The sequence below is a fragment of the Urocitellus parryii genome, chromosome 15, assembly GCF_045843805.1.
Source record: "Urocitellus parryii isolate mUroPar1 chromosome 15, mUroPar1.hap1, whole genome shotgun sequence".
In the NCBI taxonomy this organism is placed as follows: Eukaryota; Metazoa; Chordata; class Mammalia; order Rodentia; family Sciuridae; genus Urocitellus; species Urocitellus parryii.
In genome coordinates, this window is record NC_135545.1 from 43,747,265 (window position 1) to 43,765,151 (window position 17,887).

The 17,887-nt window shown below is 48.7% G+C and overlaps 1 protein-coding gene and 1 pseudogene across 2 annotated transcripts; one reads left to right on the plus strand and one right to left on the minus strand.

Annotated features, from left to right (window-relative positions):
* The first annotated feature begins 5,855 nt into the window (after positions 1 to 5,855).
* Positions 5,856 to 17,553, plus strand: Has3 (hyaluronan synthase 3). 2 transcript variants are annotated; one of them, XM_026404474.2, is made up of 3 exons: positions 5,856 to 6,491; positions 9,501 to 9,602; positions 17,432 to 17,553. In XM_026404474.2, exons 1-3 carry the CDS (start codon positions 5,856 to 5,858, stop codon positions 17,537 to 17,539), a joined length of 846 nt encoding a protein of 281 aa, XP_026260259.1. In that variant the 3' UTR covers positions 17,540 to 17,553. The 2 variants fall into 2 exon arrangements, with proteins under 2 accessions (XP_026260259.1, XP_026260257.1); XM_026404472.2 differs by lacking the exon at positions 17,432 to 17,553 and adding an exon at positions 10,404 to 11,327.
* Positions 13,633 to 15,807, minus strand: LOC113193756 (U4/U6.U5 tri-snRNP-associated protein 1-like; annotated as a pseudogene).
* Positions 17,554 to 17,887: the final 334 nt, after the last annotated feature.

Below are 17,887 nucleotides of genomic sequence, written 5' to 3' on the forward strand. Positions count from 1 at the left end.
CCTTGCCAGCTGGGTGTGGTGGTACACACCTGTAATCCCAGTGACTGAGTTGGCTGAGGCAGGAGGATCACAAATTTGAGGCCAGCCTCAGCAAATTAGTGTAAGACCCATGAGCAACTTACTTAGCAAGACCTTGTCTCAAAAAAATAAAAGGGACTGGAATGTGGCTCAGTGATAAAGTGCCCCTCGGTTCAATGTGCAGTACCAAAAACAAACAAAAATGCACCTTGCCCATTCCTGTATCTATTCTTGTATATAAACTAGTCTTCCTATCTACAATGTTTGTTTGTTTGTTTGTTTTGGTACTAGGGATTGAACTCGGGCACTCTCCTAGTGAGCTACATTACCAGTGTTTTTTATTTATTTTTAAATTTTGAGACAGTGTCTTGCTAAATTACCTAAACTGGCCTCACACTTGCAATCCTCCTTCTTGCCTCAGCCTCTTGAGTAGCTGGGATTAAAAGTGTTCCCAGTTCAAGAATGTCCTTAACAGCTTCCCCAGTTTTTCATAGAACTCTGCCCAGCTCATTGCATCTCACAGAGATTTCTTACCTGAAATTCTCAACTTCTTCCAGTTGGATCCTCTTACCAATATTTAGACCTTGTATAGTGACTGTTTTTCTGTTTTCAACTTTGTCTTCAAGATGAATAACCTTCTAGGTGGCAGGAACTAGCCTGAGAACTCTGGGTACCGAAGAACCCTTCTCTGCTCAGAGCAGGCCTTCAGCAATTTAGTTAAACGACTATGCAAGTACAGTATGAATCTTCTATTGAGTCAAGTAGGGAGGCTTGGCCTCTGGAACCAGTGTAAAAAGCCAATTGAACAACATCTGAATTCACATTTGTAAGTGGTGGGATATGGAATTTTTGCTGAGGCTGGCTTTGAACTCATGATCCTCCTGCTTCAGCCTCCAGAGCTGCTGGAATTACAGGTGTGCGCCACTGTGCCTAGAATTAAATTTGTTTTAATTAGTTATACATGACAGTAGAATGCACTATGATACATCATTACGTAAATGGAGTATAATTTCTCATTTTCCTGTTTGTACATGATGAAGAATCCCACCTATTGTGTAGTTATAGATGTATATAGGGTAGTTTTTTTTTTTTAATGTACCTGCTTAACCCATAAATAACTTTTTAGTGATCATTTCCCAAGCAATGTGAAATGGTTTGATTTCCTACTGCAGAATGGGAGTGGGTCAAGGTCCTGGGGTCTTTGCCTGTGATGCTCAGCTCTATAGCCCAGAGTGAGGGTGGACAGATAAGTCCCTGCACTAAGACTTCTGGGAGGAGCAGCTTATAAACTGCAGCTCATGTTGCTATAAAGTTTTTGTAGTTAGGAAAGTGATGGAAAGTATGGCAGTTGTGTTTGGAGGATATGCAAATGCATTGTTTTTATGTCCTTCAAGTTTTTCCTAAAAAAAAAGCTCAGGGTCTTCAGCTGGTTCTAAATTTCTTTCCTCAGCTAATGCCCTCCTTTCCCCTATCCCCTCCCTTTCATTTCAAGTCTAGCCCCAGCTGGCATTGAGGTCAATTGGGAATTTAGGAGGTCATGAATGTCTGAAATAAAGGTGTAAAAAAGGGGAGGAGGAATTGTTTGGGCTTTAAGACACCGGAACCAGCAAGCTTCCTGCTAAACCATTTGCAGCTTTTGCAAACAGCCTTAATGTCATCAGCGCCCCACTGTGGGATTCAAAGCTAAGCTGGTCACAATAGTTAACGCCTTCTTTGACCAACCTTTTTATATTTGATAACTATTCTCTTCCATCAAGAAGGTTCCGCTGCTTTGATTTTAACGAACAGCCCCTTGGCGTGTAGAAGTCCGGGGTAGGGGTGATTCGTTCTGCTCCTCAGCTTTGAAGAGTGAGTAGGTTTTCAAGACCTAGAAAGAAGGGCTTGGAGGCGGGGACGGAGAGTAAGAATTCTGGAGGTCCCTATGGGTTATCTTGAAAGTTAGCGACGCTTCAGGTTCAAAATTGGGCACAATGACCTCCTCCCCTGGGCAGCTGGCCCCGAGGCAATAGCGGAGCAGCTCTGCCTTCGGCCACATTGAGGAAACCAGTTTCCAAGAGCGCGCTGAGGCTGTGCGTATCTGCGCGCCAGAGGATCTATGTCCACGCGGGACCCCACAAGCCGCCAAACACAGGCCTGTGGATTCCTTTCCACCCAGCCGGGAACCGGGTGCCCTTGGGGAACCCTCCCACTCTTGTCAACTTTCGCGGCCCCAGGGCCGGAGGAGGGCGCCTCTCCCGGCGAGGACGAGCTCGGTACTTAAGGCGGCTTGGCAGGGCCGGCACTCCTCAGTCGGAGCGCGCGGCGGCGGCAGCGGCGCACCGTGGAGGGAGGCGCGGCGACGATAGGAGCCGGAGGAGGGGCATGGAGCCGCCGCGGGCCTGCTGAGCACCAGAGCGCGGGCAGCCGGCGGCACGGTGAGCGCGGGCCGGCCACCTCGGAGGGCGGGCCGCGCGGGGCTGCGCTGAGGGCCCTGGGAACCCGGCTCTGGGGATACCTTCTGCCGAGCCCCAGGGGACCGTGTCCACAGCTGGGTGGCCAGCTGGGGCCGTGACAGCTCCAGGCTTCTCGGCGGCGATTCCTGCAGCCACTTCCCCACTGACCCCTCCTCCCTTTCTTCCTCTAGCTTCTCCTCCTCCAGCCGCTCCTCCCTTCTTCCCTTGCGGCTCCTGGTTTGTGAATGAATTAGGAGGCGGACGACCGTACGGGGCACGAGGCTGGTTGGAGTACCCCTCCCCCATCCACGCCCGCCAGGGTCTTCACACCTGTGGGGACACCAATTCCCAGAGCTCTGGTTCCTGCGGGTCAGCCGGGCCACGGCTGCACGTCCGCCAGACTGAGCTTCCTTTCCTTTGCCGGCTCAGAGGGACCTGAGGGCGCCCAGGCGCAAGGCAAGGAGCCCCCATCTCGCGCACAAGTTTCCATTCCGCTGCATGAGGGCCCCGCACCAGAGCGCACCTGTCAGCGGGAGAGACGCTGCAGACCAGGCAGTCCCTTAAAGTTTTTTCGGGGGGTAGAGAGGTAGGGAAGCGAGTGCCTTTGGCTGGAGGGTTTTCCTTCAGTAGTTGGCGGGACCGGGTTGGGGGAAAGCCCCAACCTCGTGCCCTTGAAACCGAGTGCGCGTTAGCCAGTTTGGGACCGGCTCTCGTGAACCCTTTCTGAGCGAAGGGTATGGGGGTGGGGTGGAGGTTGGCGATCCAGGCTGTAGGATCACCTCGCCTCCGCCGGCTTGGGGTGACTGCAAGGGCAGGGGACCTCAACCAGAGACCGCACCAGAGCCTGATTGCACATAGGGAATTCGGCAGCAGGACCTTCTTGGGTCCTCCGAGAGGAGGGTACAGAGGTAGTGCCTCTAATTCCTGTGGGGGAGGGGTCCTGCCCGGGGAAATAAGGGACTGGCGACACCGGGGATGCCGCCTTTGTCTGCAGATACACTTTTGCCAAGGTAGCTGGAGCCCCGGGAAGATGAGCAGGGTTTAGTACGATTGTGATTCCTTGGGTTTTCCGTTCCTTCCCGGCTGGGTCGTGGGAAACCGGCACGTGGGTGTGGCCGGCGCCGCTTTGCCAGTACCCGAAGCCCAGCCGGGTGAGAAGCTTGGCGAGTGCCTTCGCGGCCGCATTGACCTGGTGGGCATAGCCTCCGTCACTGCGCCGAGGCGGGGCGCCAGGGCCTGGCAGGTTGCTGGGTTGGGCCCGGCACCTCCTGCCCCTTCCCAGAGCTCAGACTGGCCGTGAGGCCCGCAGCGCCCCCTCATCTTGTAAGCTCCAGAAGGGGACACGGGGGAGGGGGGGGCGGGGTCGCTCCTGGGTGATGGGTGGGGGCCCAGGGGGCTCTGGGCCTCGGGCGTGTGCAGGAAAGAAGGACTGGGAGGACTAGGAGTCCTGCAGAGGAAGCACACCGCCGGCCTGGCGGGGCAGAGAGGCCGAGCTTCCCGGAGAGGCGAGTCTGCCAACAGCTTTTTGATCCAAGCTGCTGGAAGGCTGCTAGTGTCTTAGTCTCTGGCTGATTTAGGCCGTGACTGCTTGTTCCTCACTCCTCCTATGTAAGGTGTGTCCCCTGGCAGGAAGGTGTTTTTGTGTTGGGATGGAGGGCTCCGTTTCAGCGAGTCCTAGAGTTGGAACAAGCTTGAAAATGAGACATCTTTGTCTGGATTCCCAGGGTGGAAATGGATTCTCTAGAAGGGGCAGGTGGTAAGAAGAGGACATGGGGAGAAGGCCTAGGTCAGAATGGAGGGCAGGAAGCAGTCCTTGTCAGCCTGTCCTTCCCACCTCTTCTTCATGCTGCTGTCCCCCACTAGGCTCCAGAGGAAGCCACAATCAGCCTTACCACTGGGCAGCACTGTAGGGCTGACATGTTTCCATTTTCAGGGAAATTATTTTCCTGAGACCTATGAAGCAAGAAACCATTAGAAACCCCGTTGAGGGTGGGGGGAGACCAAGTCTTAGAGAACCTAGGCACAGCTCAGGCAGCCACAAGGTAGTAGAGCTTGTCTCAAGCCAAGTTACCACAGGGTAGATGCTAGGAGCCCTGATTTGGCTGCAAATAGAAACTCAGCATCCTGGTATCATCTCCAGAAGTGGCCAGGCTAAGGGACGAACAAGGAGATTCCACCAGGGCACTAGGACCAAGCGGATGGGGCTCTCCAGCAGCCACCTCTCTCAGGCTGCTGCAGTGGTGGCTGCGGTTCCCTCTGGCACTCCTCAGTGCTGGGCTTCCAGGAGGGCTGCCCACACCCCAGCTCTCATTTCCTCTTCTTTCCCTTGTTTGCTTTCCCTGCGACTTTCCCTTTCTTTCCTGCCTCTCAAGTAAATGAGAAAAAGGTGAGAGAGCAGAACACTGGGAAGTTTCTCTTACTGATTTTGCCATGAGAAAGGGAAGCTGTTTGCATCCACCCCACACCTCTTTTTGTTTCCTGCAGTTTCACCTCATCTTTTCCTCCCCCACTTTCTTCAAGGGCATTGTGCTGTGCTTTACCAATGAACAGTCTCCTAGAATGCAGTCACTCACCCTCTCCAGGGGTTGTAGCTCATAAGCCACCGGCTGCCACTCTTCCACTCCTCTACCACACTGTCTGCAGAGCTATTCCCTTATGCTCAGGAATGCCTCAGGCTCACCCTACTTAAGCTTACCTATTAAGACCTTGGAGGCTGGGGGTGTGGCTCAGTGGTAGAGCACTTGCCTAGCAAATGTGAGGCACTCGACTTAAAAATAAATAAATAAAATAAAGATATTGTATCCATCTACAACTAAAAAAAAATATAAAAAAAGAAGACTTTGGATCAAACAGATCCCATTCTGTCATCTGTGGGGGTGTCACAAAACGCTGGTCTTTGGTTTGTCTGCTTTTTGGTGGTGGTGTGGTAACCAGGAATTGAACCCAGGGGCACTGAGCCACATCCACAGCCCTTTTTAATATTTGATTTTGAGAAAAACTCTAGCTAAGTTGCTTAGGACCTCACAAAGCTGCTGAGGCTGGCTTTGAACTCACAATCCTCCTGCCTCAGCCTCAAGAGCTGCTGGGATTACAAGCTTGGCCACCATGCCCAACTGGTTTGTCTGCTTTCTTTACACATGTCACCCATTCACCCCTTGAAGATCCTATGAGATTAGTACTGCAGCCCACACTTCATCAATGAAATAACTCACAGGTCACATAGATAGCAGAGCTGGGATTTGAACCTACTAGTCTAGCTTCTGGGTCTTAGCCATGCTCAGTGGTAATTATGGTTTTATTAGTAGCCCATTTCCCTTTTTTTTGGAGCCAGACTCCGAGAATGCCTACCCTCCTATTGTTTAGAAATATGTCCTGCCTGACCCTATATCTCCTACCTTCTGCCAGATGCCGGTGAAGCTGACGACAGCCCTACGTGTGGTGGGCACCAGCCTGTTTGCCCTGGCGGTGCTGGGTGGCATCCTGGCAGCCTATGTGACAGGCTACCAGTTCATCCACACAGAAAAGCACTACCTGTCCTTTGGCTTGTACGGCGCCATCCTGGGCCTGCACCTGCTCATCCAGAGCCTGTTCGCCTTCCTGGAGCATCGGCGCATGCGCAGGGCAGGGCGGCCAATAAAGTTGTCCTGCCAGCAGCGGCGTTCAGTGGCGCTCTGCATTGCAGCCTACCAGGAGGACCCTGACTACTTGCGCAAGTGCCTGCGTTCAGCCCAGCGTATTGCCTTTCCTGACCTCAAGGTGGTCATGGTGGTGGATGGCAATCGCCAGGAGGATGCTTACATGCTGGACATCTTCCATGAGGTGCTGGGTGGCACTGAACAAGCCGGCTTCTTTGTATGGCGCAGCAACTTCCATGAGGCGGGTGAGGGCGAGACTGAGGCCAGCCTGCAGGAGGGCATGGAGCGAGTGCGGGCAGTGGTACGGGCCAGCACCTTCTCATGCATCATGCAGAAGTGGGGAGGCAAGCGTGAGGTCATGTACACAGCCTTTAAGGCCCTTGGTGACTCCGTGGACTATATCCAGGTAAGGATGAATCCCTAGGACTGTGTTGATGGACACATATTGGGCCAATGGGGCATGCTCTCCTTTCGGAGTTTTAGATCTAATTTAGGTCCAATGTGTGTGCATATCCCTCCTTTGAACTGAACAGGGCATAAAGGTTCTGAAGCTCTCCTGGGGTCAGACAGGTCTGGATTAGAAGCTTGGTTCTGCCTCTCCTTGACTTTGGTCAAATATTTGAGTTGATATTCCAATAATAAGAGCAGAAAACTGTTACAACAGAATTTACCTTACAGTGGGCACTGCTGTGGGCACTTTAGACACATCAGCTATTTTAATCTTCATAATACTCCTAGTGGTTAGTACTATTATTAATTCTGTTCATAGAAGGTGAAACAGAAGCATAGAAAGTAACTTAATTAATGTCACACTGCTAGTTAGGTGCAGAGTCAGGCAGCTATCTCAGGTCTGCTCTCAGTCCTCGGCAATACTCTCTTTTTGGCCACTGGCAATATAGGGGTGAGAAGAGCGCAAAAAAAAAAAAAAAATCTGGCCAAAGTCCCACTCTTCCAACTGTCAAATCCATGTCTGTGAGGCAGGAGTGAAGGGACTCAGGATATGAGACATCTAGCACTTCATTTCTTAGCACCATTAACAGGGCTGGAACCCTGAGCAAACCCTGCCCAGCTTCTGGTCAAAGTGTGTCTCTGACACTAGCCTGGAAATTTTATTTGGTTGACAAGGTTGACAGAGCTTCAATTTTCAAATAACACAACCTAGAGAGAATTGAGAAGATTAAAACTCATATATTCAGTCCCATGCAGAAACCAAAATCCCAGAACCCCATGTTCTGGTCCAGAATTTTTCGTAGCATTCACACTACCTGTGCCTGTTTCTGCCCTTCTCTGCATCTGCTGTAGAGTTTTGCCCATAGTTTCATAAGTGCATAAAAGAATAGTAGCTATAGTAGCTATTCTAGCAGCCATCTGTGTGCTGTTCAGTCTTGATGACAGCATGGTGAAGTCTCTGATACTATTTACGTTTTCTATTCATGTACCTACCTAGAACTAGTGTGCACAATTTGTTCGGCACAATTTTTTTGAAGGGTATGTCCTTGTGTGAGAGTTGATACCTTTGTCTTTTTCGTCTTCCTAGACCAAGGACCTTTCCAGCCATGAAGGGAGGATGTGAGCCTAGAATGCTGTTTGATTCTGCAGTTCACCTGGGATTGGGGGACTTTTGTGAAAACTTCCTGGGAACTCAAAAGCTTAGAAAAAGCCCTGAGCCCTGACATATGCTCAAACCATAGTAGCTTTGTCATTCACTCCCTTGAATTACAGGACCCACTCCCCCCCCCCCAAAGCTGCTCTGCCACATGGTTCCCTTTCCCAGTCATCTGTGCACTCTGGATCTGCAAACAGGCCCACACCTGAGACATGCTTTTTTCTTTATGGCCCTGGGGCCACTGCCTAAGGCAGCCCTGGGCTAGAGCCAGTGAAGCTTGATGGATTTCAGCCTGCCCTCCAACAGCCCTATTGAGGGTGTGTGTCTTTCTCTCTGTGGGAGAGAACCTTGCCCCTGCCAGTGGGGAAAGCCAGGTGGCTCAGGACTCTTCCTTTCCTGCTCAGCTAAAACCACCTTCCTGGTATGAAAGAGGTGGAGCAGCATGGAGAATCGGTTAGGGTGAGGACAGGAAGTAGCAATGAGACCAGCAGCACTGGGTAGCTTGTCCTGTAGGCTGGAGAGGCTCTGATTCTGGATTCTGGCCAAAGGCTAGCTGGGACCTTCTGGGGACCATCCTGGGGACCAGGATGTAAGGATGTGTCTGGTAAGGAGGTGGGAAGGAGCACATGTGAGGAACCTAGCCTGGCACTGATGGGACTGTTCCTGGTTCCTCCTTAGCTTCTACTGTTATTTGCCTGTGGCCACCTTCTCTTTTGACACAAGAGAAAACTGGGAAAGTTTGAGGTGTCAGAGGCAGCTGTCTTCCTGAAGGCTGATGGGAACCTTTTACAAGTTTTTTGGTGCTGGGGAGTGAACCCAGGACTTTACAAATATAAGTATCTTCAATGAAAGGATTTTAGGCTGTGGAATAGGGTTGTTTCACTTGTGGATATTCTACTCTGAGAACTGTGACCATAGAGCTCAATTAGGAGTCCATAAACCAATTCCCCTGCTTAATGATTTATCTAGACTCTTGTACCAATTCAGTGTCTTTTTAGAAAACATAAGAAGTCAGCCATCAGGGTAAGTGTTCAGAGCCTAAGTTCAATTAATAGTAGGACCCTGCTGGGCCATGAGCCTTCTGACAAAAGGAGAGCCAGGGCCTGATCCGAGGCAGCAATTGTTGGCTTCCACAACCACTGAGTAAATCCCAAACGAGCATTCTTTGGTCATACTGTGTCCCAATCAGCCTTGGCCAATGGAGTTTGTGATGAGGGAGCACAGAATGTCTGGGGCCATTTTGTGGTTTCATGGAGGGACTTATGGGTAGGTGGACTGATCCTCACCCTGGGGCTTTAGATTGTCCAAGAAGCCAGAGACTGAAATAAAGACACTGATAACAACTACCCTATGAGATCACTTCAGCAGTAGCCTCTGGCAAGAGCTACTTCTCAGTGTTCTGAGGAATGTCTGCTGTCCATGACTAGCCCACTGTGCCTGTTGTCTGACTTCAGTGGCTTGTTCCCCATTTCTGCCTAAGGACCCCATAGAAATATTTTGAGACCAGTTCTGTGGATTCTGGATCTGGAAGGGCAAAAGCTTACCCAGTGGTAAGCATTTTCCCCTTCCCAGACCAGTCTACTGTGGGTTTCTCTCTTCACCTCAGAGGCTATCAAGCCTGGTATGTGAACTCACCTTTTCCTTAATTTCCTTTGTTTTTCTTCTCTCCCCTTTTATGGTCTAGATCTTTCTGCTGTAAGTAAATCATGTGGAAGGGGGTCATATCCCTCAGGCAGTGAGCAGCCTTGTGGAAGGGGGAGGGTATGTGTGTAGGCCTGAAGTCAAAATGGTCTGTGTACTCCCTTGTAGGTGTGTGACTCTGACACTGTGCTGGACCCAGCCTGTACCATTGAGATGCTTCGAGTCCTGGAGGAAGATCCCCAAGTAGGGGGAGTTGGTGGAGATGTCCAGGTAAGAAGTAACCAGGAATTTCTAGGGGTAGGAATCTAGACTCTTTCTGTTTCCTAATCCAACAGGATATACCTGGAAAATGGATATTTTTTACTTGCTAGTATCTGGGGGGAGGTTCCCTTCTGGCAGTTTTCACTGGTAATAAAGGGCTCACCTAACTTGCTACCCAATTCCTTTCCTGCTCTTTTTCAATGTAAAGAGGGGAAATTACCAAACAGTTATGGAGAGCCCATGCTGCAGGAAGGATTTTGAGGTCACAGATCCCAGAGGGTATTTCCTTTTGGGCTGATGGGATAGCAAATAGCTCCCAAGTTAGGACCTCAGAAGCCCTTGCTTTTAAGGAACTTAAGTTGAAGAGCTCTGGTAAGCTTCAAAGGCTGATCATCTTCTAGAGGATACTGCAGGCAACATATCATGTCTTTCCAGAAGCTTTTCAACTATGTAAGGCGCAGAACAGGTGGCTGGGGTGGGGTTTTGCTTCTTTCTCAAGTTCTTTTCTGTCACCACCACATAATCTCTTCTGACACTGAAGGTGGCTTTGACTATTAGAGCAGCTTAGTTGGAAAAATCAATGCAGATGACACGTGGGAAGGTGGAGTTGTTGCTGGGGAGAGTCGATGAGTATGGTTGCTCTTCTGAGCCTTGGGTTTCTTAGGTCTGATGGGACTAGAAATGGTGGCCAGAAATCTTAGCAATGGGCTACAGAACTTATGGTAGAAAGGCTTCATGATCTCTGGTACATGACTACTCTGGGGTGCATGTCCTTAGATGAGGAGGCCCAGCATATCTGTTCCCTTACAGATCCTCAACAAATATGACTCGTGGATCTCCTTCCTAAGCAGTGTGCGATACTGGATGGCCTTCAATGTGGAGCGGGCCTGCCAGTCCTACTTTGGATGTGTGCAGTGTATCAGTGGGCCACTGGGCATGTACCGCAATAGCCTTCTCCAGCAATTCCTGGAGGACTGGTACCATCAGAAGTTCCTAGGCAGCAAATGCAGCTTTGGGGATGACCGGCACCTTACCAACCGAGTCCTGAGTCTTGGCTACCGGACTAAGTATACAGCACGCTCCAAGTGCCTCACAGAGACCCCCACCAAGTACCTCCGGTGGCTCAACCAGCAGACCCGCTGGAGCAAGTCTTATTTCCGGGAGTGGCTCTACAATTCTCTGTGGTTCCATAAGCACCACCTCTGGATGACCTACGAATCAGTGGTCACAGGTTTCTTTCCCTTCTTCCTCATTGCTACAGTAATACAGCTTTTCTACCGTGGCCGCATCTGGAACATTCTTCTCTTCCTGCTGACAGTCCAGCTGGTGGGAATTATTAAGGCTACTTATGCCTGCTTCCTTCGGGGCAATGCAGAGATGATCTTCATGTCTCTTTACTCCCTTCTTTATATGTCCAGCCTCCTGCCAGCCAAAATCTTTGCCATTGCTACCATCAACAAATCTGGCTGGGGCACTTCTGGCCGAAAAACCATTGTAGTGAACTTCATTGGCCTCATCCCTGTGTCCATCTGGGTAGCAGTTCTTCTGGGTGGGCTGGCTTACACAGCTTATTGCCAGGACTTGTTCAGTGAGACCGAGCTAGCTTTCCTTGTCTCTGGGGCCATCCTGTATGGCTGCTACTGGGTGGCCCTCCTAATGCTTTATCTGGCCATCATTGCCAGGCGATGTGGGAAGAAGCCAGAGCAGTATAGCTTGGCTTTTGCTGAGGTGTGACACAGTCCCCCAAGTAGAGTGGGAAAAGTGCAATGGGTACGGGGAGGGAAGGGGAATGAAAGATAAAAGATGGGGTGGGAGGGAGGAGGGAGTGCTGTTTTAGCTTCTTAATGGTTCGAAGGACAAATCTGAAATGCAAAGAATGGTGACTATAATATGGCCTAGGTAGCTTTGCCCAGAGGAGGGTGACACGGATTCTTCAGGTTCAAGGGAGATCATGTTTTCTGGCTACCTGCTTCCTCCTGCACACAGGCAATAGCCTCTGGGAATTATTTTATTTTCTCCCCCTGGGATCCACAGGGAATTCAGAAGTGTGCTAAACCAAGTAATAAGTTCTATTGAGTGGCAACTTATGATGGGTAAGTGAACAACAGCCTATGGGAAGGGATCCTCTTAGTCCTTCTTAATATATTACCAGAAGTGGTGGGAGAACTTCCACTGAGAGATCAGGGCAGGCAAGTTAGTGTCCCCTCCTTCCCCAACCCTCAACTAGTAAGAATGTGCCTGATATTCAAGGCCCAGAAGCTTGATCTTTGGGCATCAGAAAACAGGGTCCAGGAATGGTGCTTTATGAGATATAAACCATTCCACATCTCCACATCCCATGGATGAGCCAAGCCAGCACTGAACTGCTTTTAAAAGTGCATTATTAAAAAGGAAATGTTGCCAGGAGGAAAAGAGTGTGTTGGTGCTAAAGACCATGGGATTATATGGAAGCCTTGGGCCGAAGGTGTTCCACATGGAAAACTACTTAGACTTCTAGATGGACTTTAACCTTGCTATGATCTCTGCTGGGCAGATAAAAATGTTTTAGCCAACTACCAGGAAGATCAAACCCCTATGTGTTCAAAAGGAAGTGAGGTTTTGGGTATTTCAATCTGTACCCTCTTGAATTCCTCTCAGTTTCAGCTCTGATCTAAGGCTAGATGTTACATCCTCCTTACTTCACTTTCTTCAAAAGCACATTTTTTGGGGGGTATGAAATGAGTTACCTCTTCCATCCTCATTATCATGAGTAAGTTTCTTAAGATGGCACCTAGGGCTCTTATAGGACCCTGTGCAGTAGGCATGACTGCTTTCTGCACATACTGGAAGAATATCGGAAGCCTCTGATCAAACTAGCTACCATCTTGGAAATGGATCAATTACTTGACAGCCTGTGAGCATGGATGACTTTCAAGTTACTGTTCTCGACAATCATCTCCAACAGAAAGCTATTCAGTGTTGTCAAAGTGAACCCTCGAATTCAAGCTGGTCATCTTTGAGACTGTTCATTTCCTCAGCAGCTTCTCCAGGGAAATCTTGCAGCCAGGTTATGGACTGTCACTACTGCCATTGCTTGCTTTGGAACAGAAAGCAAACTAGGAGATGGAATTGGGTCCTATATACTAAGGTTCTTGCTTTCTCTCACACAGCCCCAGGACTGTTTTATTTCTCTGCCTTTGGGAGTGAGGGGAAGCAATTTTCTAGTGATTTGCAATAGACTGTGTTCAGCTTTTGGGTTTGAACCTGGGATTGACTAAGCCTTTGACTTAAGGGTTGTCTACTTGCTGTCTTTCTGAATGCCCTTTTCCAGGGAAGCCAGCTAACCTCTCAGAACCAACACTAAGGTAAAGTAGTTGAAGGGGCAATCCTCCAGTGTACCCAGGTGCTTTTGTACAAAGGAACAAAGTGTGCTCTGAACTATAGATGGGCAAACCCTGGTGCTTTCCTCCTTCTTCCATGAGCTCAAGAGTTTTCCAGGTGTAGCCAAGAGTTGCTATATCACACAGACCTCAAGTTTCTAGTAAAACTGCTGGTTAATGTCAAGCCCAGGATTGATAACTGGGAAGCAGCAGGCATTTGCCAAAGGCAGTTCTAGGCTCTTCCGTGCTTCTGCTGGCCAAGAAGTAAACTATTTTGAGCATTACAATGGAGGAAATCCGGTCAGCCAACTGCAGAGCTCAGACTTCACTAAGGGCTTGTTTTTCTTCAGCTTTTACTTGAAGGTTAATGCAGGATGATGGACTCTGGATGGAAAACTCCTGACTGTCCTACCATCAGCTCTGCCTTGCACTGTGGTCACCTTTCCTCAGACCAGAAGAAGACAAGTATAGGTATCGTGCTCACAACGTTTGACCTCGACTGGTTTTTCTAAGTTATTTTGTACATTTTTCAGCAACAAAACCAAACTGGGTCTTCAGCTTTATCCCCATTTCTTGCAAGGGAAGAGCCTTTATATTACTGAACACATTTTGTTTTTTCCTCAGAGAAATGTAATCTTCTTTTGTATTATTTTCACAATAATTTGTAAACATATTTATTTTTACCTGCTTTTTAAATAAGGGAACTTTAAAGTTGGGAAGGGATTAGAAGGGATGCAGCTCCACTTGGTGATGGTGTTCCTGTTTCTATTCTTGCTGATGTCACTAAGCCTAATGTATAGTATCTTCTGGGCCTTCTGCTTTTCTTAAAGCCATGGTACCCAAGGGCATGTTGCTGGAGCTCTTCGGGAGCCACATCCTTGTTCAGCTTTTTCATCACCATTCCATCTTCATCTTGCTTGAATCCCTCCCATAGAAATGGTGGGACAGGTGCCAGAAAGCCTCCTTGGGTGTGTGTTTCCAGTCCATCTCATCCATGTGCTCAATCTTCACATCAGGCTTGTAGTCATCCTCTTTGAAGTCCTGCATGAAGCCATGGTACCCCTCCCACCAGTTTTCCTTTTCTCTGGCCATTTTTTCCTCAGTACAGTATACCTTGAGGACAGGGACTTATTGGGGGCCTTCACCAGCATCACTTCTACACTGTTGTCTATAGCAACCTTTTATTCTGACACAGTGGCCAGACCTCTGTTCACAATAGAGGCCTGGTTCAGGATGGTGGTGGCTTCTCATCTAGATTGGCTGCTCTAGTCAATGTTCTAACTTTTGTGTCTGAATCAGAGCCACCATTGCTTCTAGTCTCATTCAGTCCTTGAGCTCCTTCTGATTGACAGCCAGACAATAGGTGGGTATCTCACCAAAGGTACGATAAAACTCCAAGGTGGCATTAAACAGGATGGTCCTATTCCGCTTGGGAATCCACTTTGTTTCTTCAGTCTCTACCACCTTCTCACCACTTTCTTGGAGGTGATGTCCATTTCTCCATGAGGTGGTATACAATGAAGGGGGCTGGGACACAGGCTCCTTATCCTCTGGGGCTACCTACTCTGCTGTGGGCACTCATTACCAACCCTGGCCCTGCAGTCTATAACCAAAGTCTCCAGTATAAGTCTAGTCCCCCAAAAGATAGCAAGCTTATATTACCACCTCCTTTTCCTTGCAATTTTCTTCACCCTTGGCTTAGGTTTTTTTTTTTTTTTTTTAGGTGTGAAGTATTCAGAGGCAAACCAGAGCCCTGCCAGACCTCTTCCAGTCAGTTCCCAAAGTTTGTTGACCATACAAGCCCTGGTCCAAATGGGACTGTAACCGCACCCCCTCCAGCTACTCACTGAACTTGGCCAGGCCAGACCGAGGTTTTTGCTGTGCCAAGTCCATGTTCTCTTCTCTGCATGAGGGAAGCAGATAGACTGCTTCTTCTCTGCCTTCTGCTTATCTACCAGGTTCAAGTTCACCAGCACATCTTCCTCCTTCAGTAACACACCTCTATCCTTAAGGGTAGACTACAGCCATCCCCTCTTGAAAGGAATCAATGGCACACTCCACAGTGAGGCCCTGTGGGTCTGGTCAACTCTGCCTAAATTCCTCTTCCTCCAGAGTACTGATACCAGACTTGATCCATTTCTTCCAGCAACTCAGTCCTGTTCTCTGTCAAGTTACTCTGCAGCTGTGACAGGTTGTGGTGTCAAGCCAGGATTCATCCTCCCTCAGTGTCTTTATCTTCTTCAACTGTGATTACCTGCTTTAGTACTGGGGATTGAACCCAGGGGTACTCTACCACTCAGCTACATCCCTAGCTTTTTTTTATTTTGAATTTTGTGACAGGGTCTCACTAAATTGCCTGGGCTGGTCTTGAACTTGCGAGTCTCCTGCCTCAGCCTTCTCAGCAGCTGGGATTACAGGCATGTACCATCATACACAGTTTTCCAACTTTTGGTCCAGCAGATGCTTCTCCTTGGCAGCTACTTGCTTCTACAGCTCCTCTTGCTGTCACAAGGTCATGGGGTTGATGACATCGCTTGCCACAGATTCCTTGGTGCCTACCTCTTTCTTGATGGCATTGACCTCCAAGGGTTTCAGCCCAAGCTTTGCCCAAGTTTATTGGTCTTCTTGATACTGACTGCTGAGGCACCTTCAGCACTAGTTTTGCAGATGGCAGCAGCCTTGTAGCTATCATTGTGCTACTCCTGCTTCATATCCCTTTTTAAGGTCTTGGCCTGGCTACTGTTCCTACTTGGGTGCTGCAGTGAGCCTGGCTTCTGCCCTGCATCAGCTACTCTCACATTCACCCCTCCCCCAATGCTGCTACCAGTCCCATACTGGGTGCACATAGCCTCCATGATCCTGCTGCATCTTTCACTCCTGGTGCTTCTTGACAACCCATGGTGCTGCATCAGCCTGGAGCCTGGCCTCCAAAGCCTGGGACACAAAATGGGAACACTTCTGGGTAACATGACAGGTGCTGTCCTGTTTGTGGCTAGAAACCAAGAAGGGCTGCTTCTGTCAATTGCCTTGGAGCCTTTTTTTTCCCTTAATTTTTCAGGTCAAAAATTTTATACTGCACTTATTTGTCAAAATAAAGATTCATGTAATGTTGCTGTTAGATTTCCATTTATGTGCTGAAACCCCTGACATAAATCAGCTTTAGGTTTCATGTTTCAGACCATGGTTGCTTGGCTCCACTGTTTCTGGGGATGTGGTGAGGCAGAATAACATGGTGGGGGTCATGTGGGGAGTGGGTAAAGTTGTTCACCTCATGGCTGCTGGGAAGCAAAGAAATCCAGAGAGGAAGGGGTCTAGACAAAGTACACCCTTCAAAGGTTTACCCACAGTAATCTCCTTCCTTCAACTAGATCCCACCTCCTAAAGTTTCTACCACTTCCCAATAGCCTATTAAACTGTGAATCTGCTGGACATGGTGGCCATGCCTTATAATCCCAGTGAATCAGAAGGCCGAGGCACTGCAAGTTCAAAGCCAGACTCAGCAATTTAGTGAGACTCTAAGCAACTTAACACCCTTTCTCAAAAAAAAAAAAAAAAAAAAAAAAGGGGGGGAGGGAGAGCAAGGATGTGGTTCAGTGTCCCTGGGTTCAATCCCCATTCCCCCCACCCCCCATTCATCAGAAAACTAGTCCACTGATGAGGTTAGAGCTTTCATGATACAACCACATTATACCTCCAAACACTGCTGCACTGGGGAATAAGCTTTTAACACAAGAGCTTTTGGGGGACATTTCGTACCCAAACCATAAGAGTAAGGCTCCTTCAGCTACTTCCTCTTTGTACCTAATAAAATTGGCCCTTTATTCTAGCATCAAAAGGACTGAAGTTGAAAGTTTAATCAGTGGAACTCGAAAGCAGGTAAGTTGTTATAGCTGACTTGACATGGGGAATATAGTTGGCCTATGCTGATAACTACACACCCACGAGGGCTTTTATTGTAGAGGTGAGGCAGGGTCTATGGTGAAATAACTGGCAAATGAGTGAGCTAAAAACCAAAGATTCCTTACTCCTTGAGTGGAAGCATTTTAGGGGGCAGGTAACAGAGGATTGCGGCCAAGCTGAAATAATGAAAAACAGGTAACCTCTATCTGTGGAACAGGTAATAAAATGGATTAACAGCAGAAGCCCTCTCATCCCATTTATTAGAGAAACAGTAAGAAAAGATACAATGTGGGAAAAACACCAACCATCCTTCACGTCAGGCTGAACGAAGCACAGTGATTTCTCCCCTTCACCCCCACCCCCACCCTAATTCCTATATTCCCACCCACATCAGTTTAAATCTTGAGGTTCTTTGATTGGGAGTACCAGTGGAGAGGGAGCTGGATAAGCAGAGGAGTCTTTAAATCCAGCTGTCTCTAAGTCCCAGGAGAAAGGAGCTGCAGGCCCAGCCACTCAAGCAAAAATTGATTTGGTGGGTCCATGAAGTCGTTGTCTACCTCCCTGTGCTCTGTGTTCAAGCCCCCAAGGAAAGGTCTGGCAGTAGAAGATGACCAGGTCCAAGCTGCCCAGGTCAGAGCTACTGAAGCATGGTTCATTCACCAATGCCACACCTCTAGAAAGCAGTGAGCTGATTCTCCAGTGGGGAGCAGGGGAATACACACGAATTGGGACCTGCAGGCCAATGTATCCCTGAGGAAAAGTCCACAAGAACAATTCAAGAAACTAGTAAGAAACAAGGGGCAGAAAGCTGTGGGACAAAAGCACAGCAGGTTTCTGGAAGGCCGGAGATTCTTTCTCTTGAGGCTAGGATCATTCCCTCCTGCCAAAGTCAAAGTGTCCCACAAATAACATTTCACTTTCAGTCAAAAAAAAAAAAAAAAAAAAAAAAAAAAAGCCGAAGAAAAAGATGGCTCATTTGAACTTGAGCCCCAGCTATGTTCTTTAGACAGTAGCTCCATATCAACCCTTTTACCT